This window comes from Echiichthys vipera (genome assembly GCF_963691815.1).
Source record: "Echiichthys vipera genome assembly, chromosome: 19".
NCBI lineage: Eukaryota > Metazoa > Chordata > Actinopteri > Perciformes > Trachinidae > Echiichthys > Echiichthys vipera.
This window is the reverse complement of record NC_139844.1, coordinates 19,399,311-19,414,365: the sequence shown is the minus strand read 5'-3', so window position 1 is coordinate 19,414,365 and position 15,055 is coordinate 19,399,311. Positions and strand designations below refer to the sequence as shown.

General features: G+C 41.1%; 1 protein-coding gene across 2 annotated transcripts in view; it reads left to right on the top strand.

Moving 5' to 3' along the window:
• The window catches only part of nbas (NBAS subunit of NRZ tethering complex), a 160,437-nt gene that overhangs the window by 77,847 nt on the left and 67,535 nt on the right, over nt 1–15,055 (top strand). For both annotated transcript variants that reach the window (XM_083933595.1, XM_083933596.1), the window contains exons 39-41: nt 985–1,108; nt 6,105–6,181; nt 6,910–7,047. In XM_083933595.1, the coding sequence (XP_083789721.1) occupies nt 985–1,108; nt 6,105–6,181; nt 6,910–7,047 (339 nt within the window). The remainder of the gene's footprint in view (nt 1–984; nt 1,109–6,104; nt 6,182–6,909; nt 7,048–15,055) is intronic.

Genomic DNA, 15,055 nt, shown 5'->3' with positions numbered 1-15,055 from the left:
AAGACAAAATTAATATTGATTTCAGACTAAGTACTTTTAATGCCAAAAGCAATTTGGAGGTACTCAAAGTACTCAAAGTACTTGACGGGAAACGAAGGATAGACTAAAGAATGATGGTGCGATGAAGGCGAACAAAATCGGAGATGTGGTAGAACATCAACAGAGGAAGCACTGTATTCGTTAAATGGAGAGGGAGAGAGATGAACGTCATAAAACTCCAAAAGAAAAGGATGTCAACAGAAGGAGTTATGGAGGTAGAAAAGAAGAAAAGTAAGAAAAGGAGTAGTTTGACCTTTATGCCTAGAAAATGGTTGCCCTGGGCTATGACTGGGCTTTTTACTCAGAGACACAAATCATGCGGATAGCTAAAAGAGTGTATGCGAGGGGAAACAGAGAAGGCCGATACATCTCTTCTCATGACATTTTAATAGGCCTCTCCAAGTCCCTTCCTCCCCTCCATCTCCAGCATTCATCCATCTTCCATCATCCATCTACCAATAATGGCTCCCCACGTCCATCTGTCTATGAGGCTGGCTGATCAATGGGATTGGTTTTTACCTTAACAGTTCCAATGAAGGAAGTGGGGAGGGAGGGAGAGGCTGATTGAGAGAGAAAGAGAGACAAATGCAACAAGGCAGGAAGATGGATGAGGCACGAGCAGCAGAGATGGACAGGAAACACCGCACGTTGAAGCGATAGCTCTGGGGCCCAGCAAGAGCGCAAACCTCATTGTTCACCTCACAGACACTTGAGAAATAACTTGTACACGAATCCTATAAATGAATTATCAAAAAAGTTCCATCTTCAGATGGAACTTTTAGCTCTGACGTGCATTTGTTTACGCTCATCTCTCATGTGTCTGATCCCTGGGAACGAAGCTCTCAGCGTGTCATTTTCTGATCTGCTCTCCCTAGTGTCGGGGGTTCCCTCAGTACAATAATAAGTGTTTATTCATCACTCGCTCTTCTCTGTTCTTGCTCTTAGAGTCAAGATGGGTATTTGTCCTACGGAGATGTGCCTCAGGATAACTTTGCAGAGGTTTTGCTGAGGACCGGCAAACTAGCTGAGGCCAAAACTGAGGGGAAAACCCTATTTCCTGCTACAGAAGGTAAGCGTGCAGAAACATACGTGACACCAGTTGCACACACGCCGATACTTATGCAGCTAGAGAAAGTTTAGAGTGGCCTTTTTGTGGAAGAGAAAGGACACCTGTATTTTAATTCCAACTTTGTCGCCCCAGACTAATTTTCGAATCAAGCGGATTAGTTTCTGCCTGATCACTTGTGTTTAAACTGTTCATTGGTCGGAATTCCCACATGTTTTCTCTCAGACAATCTGTTATAGACTGTGTTATATTTCTATTTATTTATAGATGCTTATATATAGAGTATTTTTACATGTTATTACTGCTGCTGAGACTGTATGGTGATATAAATAAAACTGAACTTTGCTGCAGAACAGACAGACCATGTTGTCTGCATCTTCCGGCCATGTGCCGCCTCTATATTATTTATTTTTTTCTTCTTTGTGCTTTCTCTTCAAAGTATAATTGCACTGTGTAGGGATGCCTTTCTATTTATTGTTCACATTTTTGAGGACACAGCAGTCTTGTTTAAATTAACTTTATTGAAATCGTCAATCACAAAAACCAAGCGGGGGTTCCATGTCTTGTGCAATATGAGTGCCTGTGTCGTGGCCGGTGGATTGATCCATAAAGTGTGAGCGTAGAAGTTGTACATTCTGGAAGATCAGAATGGCTGATCATGTAGTATGAATTAAATGTCCCATATTATAGAATGTGAGATTTCCATATCTTTTTTTATTATTATAAAGCAGGTCAGGGTGCTATATAAATACTGCGAAACTATCAAAAGTTCTTTTACACTTGTGATGTCACAACTGTACGGTATATTGGTAGAAAGTGTTGCCACAGTGCCATCACAGTCATTTCCATGGTTGCAATGACAGTGCAGGGACGCAGAGAGTGCAGAGAGCAAATTGAGCTTTTTTGGGAGGAGGGCTTAAAGAGGCAGGCCCTAGAACGGAGCGTCAGAAGGTGAATACAGGTATATTCAGAGAAAAAGAATGTGTTTTTTGAACATTAAAGCACGTTAACTTGTTATAGCAGAAATCCAAATCCAAATATGGACCTGAAAATGTGAATAATACGTACCCCTCTAACATTTGGGGGAAAAAAGGGCCTAAATGTCCATCTTTGTTTCACAGGTTATGACCCTTTGCTACATTGCCTTAACAACCTTTCGCCCGTTGGCTTCCTAATGAGCTTTTCCATTTCTTTATTTTCTTTAGAAATTGTTTCTTCAAATTCTAGAAAAGAACAAGAAGAAAAGCGCTTAGAAAGCATTTTCTAATTGTTAAAGATAGATTGAGTTAGTGGTGTGTAATTTGGTCTCGTTCTTAGTAATCTGTCTTGGTGAAGCTGTATTAATGGAAAGTGCAGTGTGGTTCACTCCCCTCCCTTCACCCTGCCCTCTCTCGTCCTCATCCGTCTCGCCAGGGATCCCATATGTGGTGGACTAGGGGACAACATGGGCAGAATAGCCTCACATTGATTAATTAATGTATACCCACGCACCCCACGGCAACAGTAAATAATGACGCATCAGCGGGGCGATACTGGAGAGATAGCATCAAGTCAAAACATCAAGGCCATGCTGCATGATGGATCACAGCTGCTCGCCAGAATCAATGCCTCTACAAAAATAAAGAGCAAATGAATGTGCGTGTCCGTGTGTGTTTGAATACTAGGCCTGTGAATGTTCTCATTTGTCCAGGTCATCGTTATCCCCAAACCAATTTCAGTCAAAAGCAACTGGACTTGGTTATTTGTCTAGGAAGACGTTTCACCTCTCATCCAGGAGGCTTCATCAGTTCATGTACGCAACTGACCAGGCTGGGACTGGTCCAACTAGCTGGTGTACACACAATCTTATATCTTTCATATCATCTGCCTTATACTGTGTATGTATACGTTGATATTATTGATATAATTGTCAATGAGCACCGACACCTAATATATTGTATCTATATTTTCCTTTGGCTCGATAAAAAAAGACTTGAAATAGAATACTAATACGCAGACAGTGAAGAATGCAAGACACTGACCACGGAGTGTAAACGCACACATCCCCTCACACACTCACACATACCACCGAATCCAAGCTTTTCTCTGCTGTTGTCATTCAAATAAATATCTCTCCTCTTAAAAGTCACCTTCCCCTCAGAGCTGCTGTTGAGTGCGACGTGTTGAGAAAGAGAAAAGGCGGTCTGGACGGCACCGCATCCGATAACAAGCTTCGATTAATGACTCACGTAACGGCCTGCCACGCCGGTTTTGTCCTTAAAAAACAGACTAGGAGATGGCCTTTAAGAAAATAAATATATTGATTTTTCACCTGGCCCAGATAAGGTGGAGGTAATTAATTATGAGTAAAGTGGAAAGTGACTCATCGGGATTGAGCTGAGTAAGGTGCAGAAACGGTCACTCGGTGTAAGGGGAAACAGACAGACACACACACACACAACACACACACACACACACACACACACACACACACACACACACACACACACACACACACACACACACACGCAGGCTCACGCACAAACAGCAGAGAGTGCAGCCATAGGCCCATGTTGACCACGCCATAATCAGTTGTTTTTTCACACTGCCTGCACAGGTGAAATGGTAATAAGTCACTGTCTCACCATCCGGCTAACAATGTGCCCGATTTAGCTGACACAGGAGCAGGATTGTGTATATGTAGTATGTGTGATACACGCACACAAACATACCCTCTCGTCTCACACACCCACACTCCTCTACGTGGTGTCCCTTTATCACTATCTCTGTTTTCCTCTCTCCCTCACAAGCAGAAATACTGTATGCTTTTAAGTCAGGGTTATCTATTGTGTGTGTGTGTGCGTGTATGTGTGTTTACCCCTCTGGTAATTCCTGTCCCGATGGTATCAGTAGCTTTAGAGAGGCGTGTAATCAGCTCATTCTGAGGTGTAGCTCATTGAAACCCGGGGGGGAAGGAGAGGAGGGGAGAGAAAAACGAGAAAAAGAGGAGGGTGGGCACTCCGCTTAAGAGAGCTGTTATGGCTCTTTAAGCCGGTGCATCACTCCACCTCTGCTTACCCAAGCACACTCTGAACCTTCAACTGTGCTGTATATGTCAGGTATTGGCTTCATCGCGCACATATGGATATCTGTGCGCATTTTGTTCTACAGTATGTCACTCCCGTTGCACCCGCCTCTCTCCCAGTGTCCATGCTCCACTTTTCTCCACTCTGCCTGTTCCATTTTGTCTCAGGCTCTTATCACCAACACATGCTTTTGTTCTCCTCGGGTCTGAGACTACAAAGTGATTCTGTCTGCCTCTGCTTTGCTCTGCTCTCTCCCTCAGTTTTTGAGTTAGTGAGTGATTAACTGAGGGAGTCTGTGTTTACAGTGTTTGGTCGTCATCTACTTTTAATCATAATCATTAATAATAGTGTGTGTGTGTGTGTGTGTGTGTGTGTGTGTGTGTGTGTGTGTGTGTGTGTGTGTGTGTGTGTGTGTGTGTGTGTGTGTGTGTGTGTGTGTGTGTGTGTGTGTGTGTGTGTGTGTGTGTGTGTGTGTGTGTGTGTGTGTGTGTGTGTGTGTGTGTGTGTGTGTGTGTGTGTGTGTGTGTGTGTGTGTGTGTGTGTGTGTGTGTGTGTGTGTGTGTGTGTGTGTGTGTGTGTGTGTGTGTGTGTGTGTGTGTGTGTGTGTGTGTGTGTGTGTGTGTGTGTGTGTGTGTGCGCGCGCGAGAGAGATCCATCCGTGTACCCAATGCTCTGTCTATACTCCAAATCCCATCAGCCTTAGGCTACGTTTACACATGGCCGGCCATTTTAATTATTATTTAAAACGGACATTTCGCCGTCTCCGTTTAAAAAGAAAAACATCGTGCACAACTGTCTGTTTTCAGATAGCTTTTTGGTTACACTAACCCGTGTATATATGTCAAGAGCATGCCAAACCGGTAAAAATAACCGTATATGTGTAAACAGGGCCTTAGGGAAACCGAAAACATGGACTGTGTCCCAATTTCATTCCAAGCTGTTTTTTAAGTGTTTATTAAACTGTAAAACATTTTTTGAAAAAAGAAAAAAAGCCAAAACCATAATCGTTATATGAAGATGGTCAATGCTTCTTCACTTCCTTCCACTGTACACCAACATATCCTTGATACGGGCGTTGCCATCTTGCTCATTTCCAGCCAGAGTCCGTGCAGGTGGGATCAGGGGGTGGAGCTGCGGTATCAGAGTTCTGCCCATACACCTTACTGACCAACTAGCAAGCATAATTAGCAGTAGCAGTCACTTTGTATCATTTTATACATACACACATATATATATACACTATGACAGTATGACCTTCAGTCAGACTGCTGATTCACTGTTGACATGACCTACCCGGCCAGATCAGTCGTTCAAACGGACGAGTGGAAACCTCTTAATCCAACATAATTTGAGATTCTTATGATCAAACTCCTCTGCCTGTCTTTTGCCGTCAATATGCATGGGCTAATTTGGCATTCAGGGGATTCAACTTTAAAGTGCACTTAGATGAAGTTTGGACTCATTTGGAGAGCACTTATTAGAAGTGGGCATGTACTTACTCTTGAATAATGAATACTCCATGTGCACGAAACCACACACACACACACACACACACACACACACACACACACACACGCACACACACACGTACACACACACACATACACATTTGTATACAGCATATGCAAACAGATATGCAGGCAATATTCCAGCGGGTAGATGGACAGAATCCCAGAACTCACGGGGGTTTTTTAATGACGCTTCTTGACATTGTCTCCCCTGTTTCTCATCTCTCATCTCCCTCTATTTTTACCTTACCTCTCTTTTGTCCATCCCACAGAGAGGTGTGTTCTGATAGGCACTGTCATCTGTATTCAACAAACTCGGGATGAAACTCGTCCAAGAGGGGTGGGTTGGTTGTTAATCCCCATTGCTTTGGTTAAAGTCTTTTCTCCTCCCCCCCGTTCTCTCTCTATCCCTCCATCCTTTTCCAGTTTTGCTGCAGCTGGCCAACGATGCATTTCCCAGGGACATGATGCTGGCTCTGTCCTACTTACTGGCCTTGCCTCAGGTGAGTGGACCCACAGTTGCACACACACAGCTTTATTTTAGACACACGTATAAACTTGTACTATAAGTGTGTTTGTATTTTATTGGGATGGCAAAACGTCTGAGTGAATCCATATCCTCTACTGATCCCCTCCCTTTCTAAATGAGCTATTGTGTTAGACAGTTTGCATCAGCAGTGTGTCAAATCACTTTAAAAAGGAGCAGAGTAATGTTTGCTGAATGACATATAACAGCAGCAGTTAATCAAAACTATGACATTGTGATGACCCATATCGTCCGTTATACAATACACGCATCTCACATAGTTTAATGTCACCCTCAAATCAATCAGCATTCACATATAATGTAAACATTCCCACCATGCAATGTGTAGCCCTTCTCCACCTTGTCTCAGCTGTCAGAGGAGCAGTCTGTGTATTTTGATAGCTAAGAAAATTAAATATAAGACAGGAAAACCTACTGCAGTAGATTGTGTTCGAGTGGTGACAGCGAGGATCCCTCACAGGTCTTACCACTTGGCGCTTCTTCAGTAAAATACCAAACTGCCGGAGTGGATATTACATAGATATTTCATAGAGAGCTTGTTAACTCCACTCAGATTAGACTGACAAACGGAACTGGGTTGACACGATGAACTCAGGATTTTAATTTAATTCAGTGGATTCAGTATTGTAATCAAGTAAGTAGCGTTTATTTTTTATTTAAATATCTTTCCATCTATCGGTCCAGGTTCTGGATGCCAACAGGTGTTTTGAAAAACAGTGTCACTCAGCCTTGTCACTCCAGCTGGCTGCCTACTACTACTCGCTTAAGATCTACTCCCTCCTCATACCTTGCTTCAAGGATAAGAACCACACTCTCTACCAGGTAAGCATTGAATTCTAATTATGCATATGGGTGGTTGCTTGGATGGAGGTATTATGGTACTATGCTGAGGTGGGAAGTGTCAACCTCCATTCTCCTCCACCTTTCCTGTAAATGCCACTGTGAAATTCACATGAATGATGCTCGCTAGAAAATTCTGTACATGAAATGCTGCTCTTAACCCAAAATGACACAAATTCACAGATAATTTGAACACCAGGAAAGAAAAGACATGATTACATACAGACAGCAAACAACAGGCATTTGCCACGATCTGAAAGTGTAAAGCTGTGGCTTCAACAGTGCTCCCAAACGATTGTGTCCGTTTTGAGCAAATGAGTTTTGAAGAAGTTTCTTGAAACCTAGAGGGATAGCTTCTTTAGTCAGAGCATTTCACTGCCAGGCAGATCCATGAAATGTTGCTGGAGGAACTAGCAGAGCGAAAGCAGGCAGATGGGTGTGTTTGTTTTTTGACAAAAGAAAACAGTGGGCTGAACCACAGATCTTTTTAGTATTAGACTTTAAGTCAATGTGAGTGTGAGCAGGGATACAATCTTTTTGTTAGAGGTATGTGTTTCAATGTAAGATTGTGAAGAGAACTTATACAGTAATACATTTTTACAAGGCTTCAACTCTCTCAACATCAGGTAATGACAAAAGAAATGACTGCTAGGATGCAAAGGATGACAAGATATATAGTTTCAACGTAAATTTAAATCAGTGCTGTCAAACATGACGATAACACTAAGAGGTGGTCAGTATGAGGTATCAGCGAGGAGGATATTAAACCAATTGAGGATCTCTTGCCAATCAGGAAAACTTCTTTTTTTAGCTCTTTTAAGTAATTATGGAAGCAAGCAATATAAATGAGAGGGTTGTCTGCGTAGTGCTGAATCCCAGGACACTTTTACCCACTTAAATATGTTTATTCAGGAGATTACATTTTACATTACATGAAAAGTGTTAAGTCTACTTCCTCGCTATCTTATTTAAGCCAAGCTAACATGTACACAGACCCGTAACATCTTTTTTCCTGAAATGTTTGCCTTAGATTAGCATTAAGGCTGAAAAAGTAATCGTAGACCCTATTGTCCCATATGTACATACATATTAATTGGAGCTAAATGAAGTGAGACACTCAAACCCAAGAATGTTTTTTTTTTTTTTTATGGCTGCGCTGTTCCATCAAATGAAACAAAAAATCTACATGTCTTGGGCAAAGTGTTATTTTTATCTGATTGTCATAGTGTTGAGAATAGATTTTATTCACATTTTGGATCCAAATGCTCAAACATCATTTGGCTTAATAGATGGAGAGCATTGTCTGTGGTTAAGTGGGAATACAAATGGCTTTACAGTGATGAGAGAGGCAAAAAAATGTTAACACAATCACACAGCATAATGGCACAAACTGGGATAATAACACCCAGATTGAAAATAGCTATAATTATCCTTTTACTCTTCCGCATAGTAATCCATTTACTTATGCCTTAATCCAAAACCAGCACTGGGATGTGTTTATGCTTCTGTTGTTAATGTCTTTGCACATGTGTGTTTATGTTAATATATGTGTGAAAAATTGATTTTTATTTCCCCAGATGCCTTAATTATAGCAGCCAGACATTTTTGCATAATTCATCGTATCTTAGACTCTTTGGATTATATGAAATTTGACCATCTGTGAAATTTCATTTCATTTGTTTGATATGGCGGCACACTAATGTCACTGTTATTTAAGCCATAAGAAGCTCCAACAGGTGTTATTACTGTATGTTTCTTTTGTTATTACACAGTAAAAAAAGTGAGCAAACAAGACTACAATAAGAGAGCAGGAAATACAAGTGGGATGAGGAAGAAGAGGAGGAGAGTGGCGGCAGGGGTGTTGGGGGATGGAGGGTGATCGGTGAAGAATAAGAGAAGAAATGGTACTGACCTTTTCCTTGAGTGGACTGTGGCTCTCATGGGTTTTAGCCAAGGTGGAAGGAGGGGAGGTAAAATGTTGAAATAAAGGAAGGGAAGACGCAAAGAGGCCTGCAGAAGAAGTGGATAAATGTATCTCGGGTTGACATCCAAGGTCAGGACTGTGCACAAAAACACGCCCGCTCGCGCTCTCCCACTTACACATCAACAACTCGTACTCAACATGACGTGCACGTCCCCACACACTGACGCACACGTCCTCCCTGCAACCTAATGGCAGTAATCACTCCCCATCCTCCTGCCTAAAGTGAAGTTCAAGTCCATTAACTTAAAACGTATACGGCGTTTCCTCCTCCGCTCTACACTTTGGCAGTTGTACCTTCATTTTTAGCTTATTTTTTCTTTATCTGTCATTTCCTTTGACTTTTTTTTGTGTGTCTTTAGTGTGCTCTACTGGAGTGTGTGCTTGTTATCGTTATGTTCCAGGTCTTGCCTTCACTCAGCTCTTATTGATGAGGTAGTGGCAACTTTTACTCTTAACACTGATAAAAGCAAGAGGGAAGAAAACCTTTCAACCCCTCTACAATTGTTTCTTTTTCCACATTCACCATTTCCCCCCCCCTGGATTGTTCTTCTTCTCTCCCCTAGTGTGTGCTCCCTGTTTCCTTCTCTTCCATATTGTCTTCTCTGTCAGATTAATGAATTGCTTTGTTGGCATGACAGTTCTGTTTCTTATGTGTCTCCACGCTGCTTCTTTCTGTCCACATTATGTTGCTTTTTCTGCTATCGTTGCTCCTTCACTTACACCGTTGAGATTCTTTCTAACCCTCATCTGCTTGTCTCGCTCTTGTCAAATCATGGGCCTCTTCGTCCACAATACTATCTTGGCTGTGCATGCTTTATTCATTTATCTTGTGCTTTCTTTAGCTCTCTCACTTTTCCTTATCTTTTAAGGGCACACATTTTACAGCGTGTGATATTTAATTTCAGATATGTATGACAGGGTGTGTGCATCGAAAGTTCTTGCATGTGCTTGCTTTGCATTGCAAATGAGTTTGGGGAGGTTACATCCATAAGCATGTGTTGGGTATGTATTGGGTACGCATGTGCATGTGCATGTGTATGTGTAACTGCAGGCTAACACGTTCGTGAGCATTGACGTGTGTGTGTGTGTGTGTGTGTGTGTGTGTGTGTGTGTGTGTGTGTGTGTGTGTGTGTGTGTGTGTGTGTGTGTGTGTGTGTGTGTGTGTGTGTGTGTGTGTGTGTGTGTGTGTGTGTGTGTGTGTGTGTGTGTGTGTGTGTGTGTGTGTGTGTGTGTGTGTGTGTGTGTGTGTGTGTGTGTGTGTGTGTGTGTGTGTGTGTGTGTGTGTGTGTGTGTGTGTCAAGCGTCAAGCTGTCTCCAAGTGTTTCCCACTCTCCACTTGAAGTGCAGTAACACTGTGTCTCAAAAACTCTCACGCTCTTTCAGTTCTTTTGCCACTATCACATCATTTCATACCCAAGCAATAAGACACCGACCACTCCAGACACTGAAGTCATTCAGTTGCAAATAGGATGTGTACTTGAGGTGTTTGATGTGTTTATAAAGCCCCAGCCAACAGCATGTTCCCTCACTATTCTGTAGATATAAAGGTTTTGAAGCTAATGCTGCCTGCACTGAAAAAACAACAAACAAACAAATAATTTAATTAACTAACATTACATTCAGAACATGTTTTATACTGTAGTAGTAAAACATACAATTTAAACCAATCAGCCATCACATAAAATGCATATTGCATACAATAAAAACCACAATAAACACACATACAGAACAAACTATTCATAAATGTCAAAAATAAAAATGTAAAAATGTACACTGCTCTGACTCCTGTGTATTACAGCAATATATGTACCTTTAGGAATGATTTACCAATGTTATCTACCTTATCTAATCGGCACATACATGTGATTCAACTTCCTGATATTTATGCTAATAAATATATGACTAGAGCTTTACGACAGGCAGTAGCATCATTATAGCGTTGTTGTTACACCGCAGGTGAGCAGTATACAGGGGCGCACAGTAAGCCCTTAACAGCCACATCTTCACATCACTTAAAGCTGCAGTAGGTGAAGAGCAAAAAAAACATGTCAGAATCTGAAGTAGAGTGAGACCTCCTCCTGTGGCTCTCTCTCTCCCCCTCTCTTTTCGTGATTGGCCAAAGTCTCCAGTCACAGACTAAATTTTCTAAAGCGTGAAAACGGCCAAGAGGAGGTGCGAAAGTCTAATTTTGTTTCAGAACACTTGAATAACAATAAGGTGAAAGACGATAAGGTGTTCTTTGCCCAACATTGCCAAACTAAACTGCCAACTACAGGTTTAAGCACATGGAAAATGTGTATACCAGGTTTAAATTATTTCAATTACCTTGGACAAGATGGTATGTCATCTTAAACTATTAAGATTTTGCATGTCACATGTTGGCATCAACAATATCATTACTACTTGTAAAGTGGTGTCATTTGTGTACTGCAGTTATTCAAAGGGATTCCTGTAACATTGACGGCAATATATTGGTATTTAAAAGGAACCATGTAGCATATTCATTAAGTGAGCTGTTTTTGACCCACATACTGTCCTGAAACTATTAAGCAGCAGTGGGCAGCCACAGCACAGCTACAGGGACCAATTCCAGTTCTGAGGCCAGTACATTGGTCAGGGACAGTAACATACATCACCAAACATACATGTTCGTTTGTTTCGGTCAATTGGAAATAATAATATAATTTCCATGTTAATTTGCCAAGTTAGTCACTGAGATCTGGGAATGTGGCAATGTTGAAGTGGAAAACAGATGGGACGAGAAAGATGAACAGTCAAACATTCGTACAGGGTTTAAACCTACTGCCAGGTTTGCCAAGTATACTAATGCCGCCCAAGCTCTGCGATTTCAGCACACTCATATATATATATATATATATATATATATAAAAGTGTACATATTGTTTACATACTATATATGGGGTGCCTGCTCTGACCCAGCTTAGGCCTATTTACTGTAATATTTAATGTGATGACACTTTGATTCAGTTGATATGAACTATTTGTGATTCCATAGTGCAACCTATTATTTAAGAATGGCAAAGCAGGCTAAAGTCGTGCAGTCTCACCCTGCTATTAAACCTTACAATTCATACACAAACAATCAAAGGCCTGAGTAGGTTATTAGTGTGACATTTTATTCTACTCTGTCACATATCTGTTACTCGACATTGGCAAATATAAACATAAAAAACAACCTAAAAGCTGAAAGACAATTCAAGAAAACAACTTGCACAAAAATGAAACGATAAATGTGCTTGTGGCAATACCGGTTCATGTGATATCTGCAGGTTTTTAATTGAAAAAACAGATCTCCTCATGTTGTATATATTTTTGGCTGTGCACACAGGCCTATTTGGCTGATAACCTAGCTTTGACGTGACTTATATGTTGACGTATTGTCTTATATTGATGACTTTCATATTATGTTTACTGATTTGGAGGGCATCCATTTTCCGGCTGTCCATTGACGAGGGATTGTGAATAAATGTTGCCGTGGTATTTTGGAAGAGGGAGGGAAGGGCCTCCAAACAGTGATATTAAAACACCTTTGCAGACCTCAATAATCCTTTGGTGCGTACAATGTTTTCAAAACTAATAGGAATCATGGCCAAAACTATGCAAATTAACCAAGTCACCATAAATTGAAGATGAGCCGGAATTTAAAATTCTGTTGTTCTTTTACCTCTCTTCGTACTTCACTTTGATCCCTTTAAACACTTCTTAAATACATTTCCAAATGAGCAATAATCAAACTTGGTGGTTAACGTTGAGGCTGATTCAGTCACATTGAGCACATTTATTCAGACTGGGAAAAAAAGGACGGTTGTCCCAGACTCATTCTCATTCAATGTCTCTCAGCTCTCACAATATTACTTTAATATTAAAGTCCTAAAGTGTTACGGAAATGATTGTTTGCCTGTCTATTATTTCATTTTGTAGCCTTTTTTAATCAAATGAACTAAAATATTTAACTTTCTAGGTTTTTTCAGTTGTATTACTAGTTACAGAGGACTACAACATACAGCTTTTTGCATCTCAAAGATTCTGTGCCCACTATTGTCTCTCAAGCTCTTTAACTGTTACTTTCCCATCTGATTACAGCTCTCGGGCATGACGCAGTAACACCAGGCTCAATGCCACGGATGCTGGTTTTCCATTATTCCCACAGGCATAATGAGCAAATTTCCACCTGCTCGCACTGGAAGTTTTCATTATACAGACTGAAGTGCTCGTTTGTGGAATAGAGGCGCTCTTTACCGTAATTGTTCTGCTGGTGGTGTTTACATGGTATCGCACAATAGCCCATGTTTATTTAAGTGTGAAGGTCTGTTTACCTTTACTCGTCAACGTTTCGATGTGTGAGTGTGTTTGTGTGAAGCCTCGTGCTAAGCATAATTGCAGCAGTGAATGTGCAGCCCCTGTTCAGTAATGTGCTGTGTAAAGAGATTGAGATTTTTCACTCGTCCATTGATAACTGCCTAAAGCGGCCATTCTTCCACTGAGTATCGATCGCTCACGCTCTTGGTCCACACACACAAACATACGTTTAAAGCATAAACAATTGTGCTATAGTCACACTCAACATGACTCGAGTACATCATGTGGAAAAACTGCTTAAGTCTTTGAACATCTCATTATCACATTTGCCTTTTTTTAATAAAAGCACACATATTCTTGTCAGACGCTTTACTTTCACCTCACACTCGGATGGAGTCATTAAATTGGAAAGAATATTATCACTTTTATTAATATTATACAGTTTTTTTTATTATTATTCCTGAAGGAAATCTCAACAATGTGGACAGAGTATTAACGTTTTCAGGCTGGAAAAATAACATTTACTAAAGCACTCACCACACAGAAATTGTATTAGGAGCAAAGATGAAAGCGTTTCCCTAATAGCATCGTGATTACTTTATAAAGCAGCACTTTGCTTACATCTAGTGACATTGTGCAATGCTTGTGGTCATGGCGTTTGTCATGTTTATTTAAACTCATGGCCAAAACAGGATTCAAACTGCCGGGTGCAGGAGCTGACCTTGGATGTGCTGGACCACTGCGCCTACTCTCTCTTGTTGAACTGACTGGAATAATGAATTAGACTGAATAGATCCACTGTCATAGAAAAGCACCGCAAACTTCGCTTTCCTCTTTTTGTACAAATTGTGCACTTGAACAAATTGCACCCTTGTACCACGATGATTAGTAGTCTATATTTCACCCATGGGAACCCTGTAGAACAGAGTAGCTGCAAAAAAGGGCCGCATTAGATAAATATGCACTCTTAATACACTGTTGCAGTTGACTGGGAAGGTTTGAGACGACATAGGCTCTAAACCTTTGATAAGATGCACTCGGTTGACTTTTCTAAGTTAGTCCTGCTCCTCTTGCTCATGTCTTTGCAGTCTTCTTGGCAGGCTTGTATCTCTGTATCATGACCCAGAGTGGAGCCGATTCTGTTTATGGAGTGATTATTCCTGTAAAATCAGTGCCCAGTTTCTCTCCCCTGTGCATTTCCCCTAATCATGTACACATACCGTATACACCATTTGCAGGGGGAGGGCTAATGAGGCCAATGACTGTATAGCCAAGTGTTAGGCATGACATAAACATAACTCATTAAGATCATTATAGCTTACACACTGGGAAGGCATGTCTTTTTCTCTATAACCTCCATGTGATCCTGACTACACAAGGAGACATAGAAAAAAAATAGGCTGTATCTGTGTGTGGCTTTGATGATGTGATGATAACACACAATAATATTACACCCGAGAATGTAAAAGACATTAACCCTTTAAAGCCTTGTTCCAATCGGACGTGTACACGGACAGTTATGGAAACTATGATCCGTGCCTTTACTTTTCTGGGCTACACGGCAACAATTACATCATGTAGACCCAACTGGACCCAGCCGGACCGACACAGAAGTGGCAGGTATAATTTTGGCTTAACACCCCAAACCCCTTTGGGGCATGGTTTGTCTAATCATTATACTCTTGC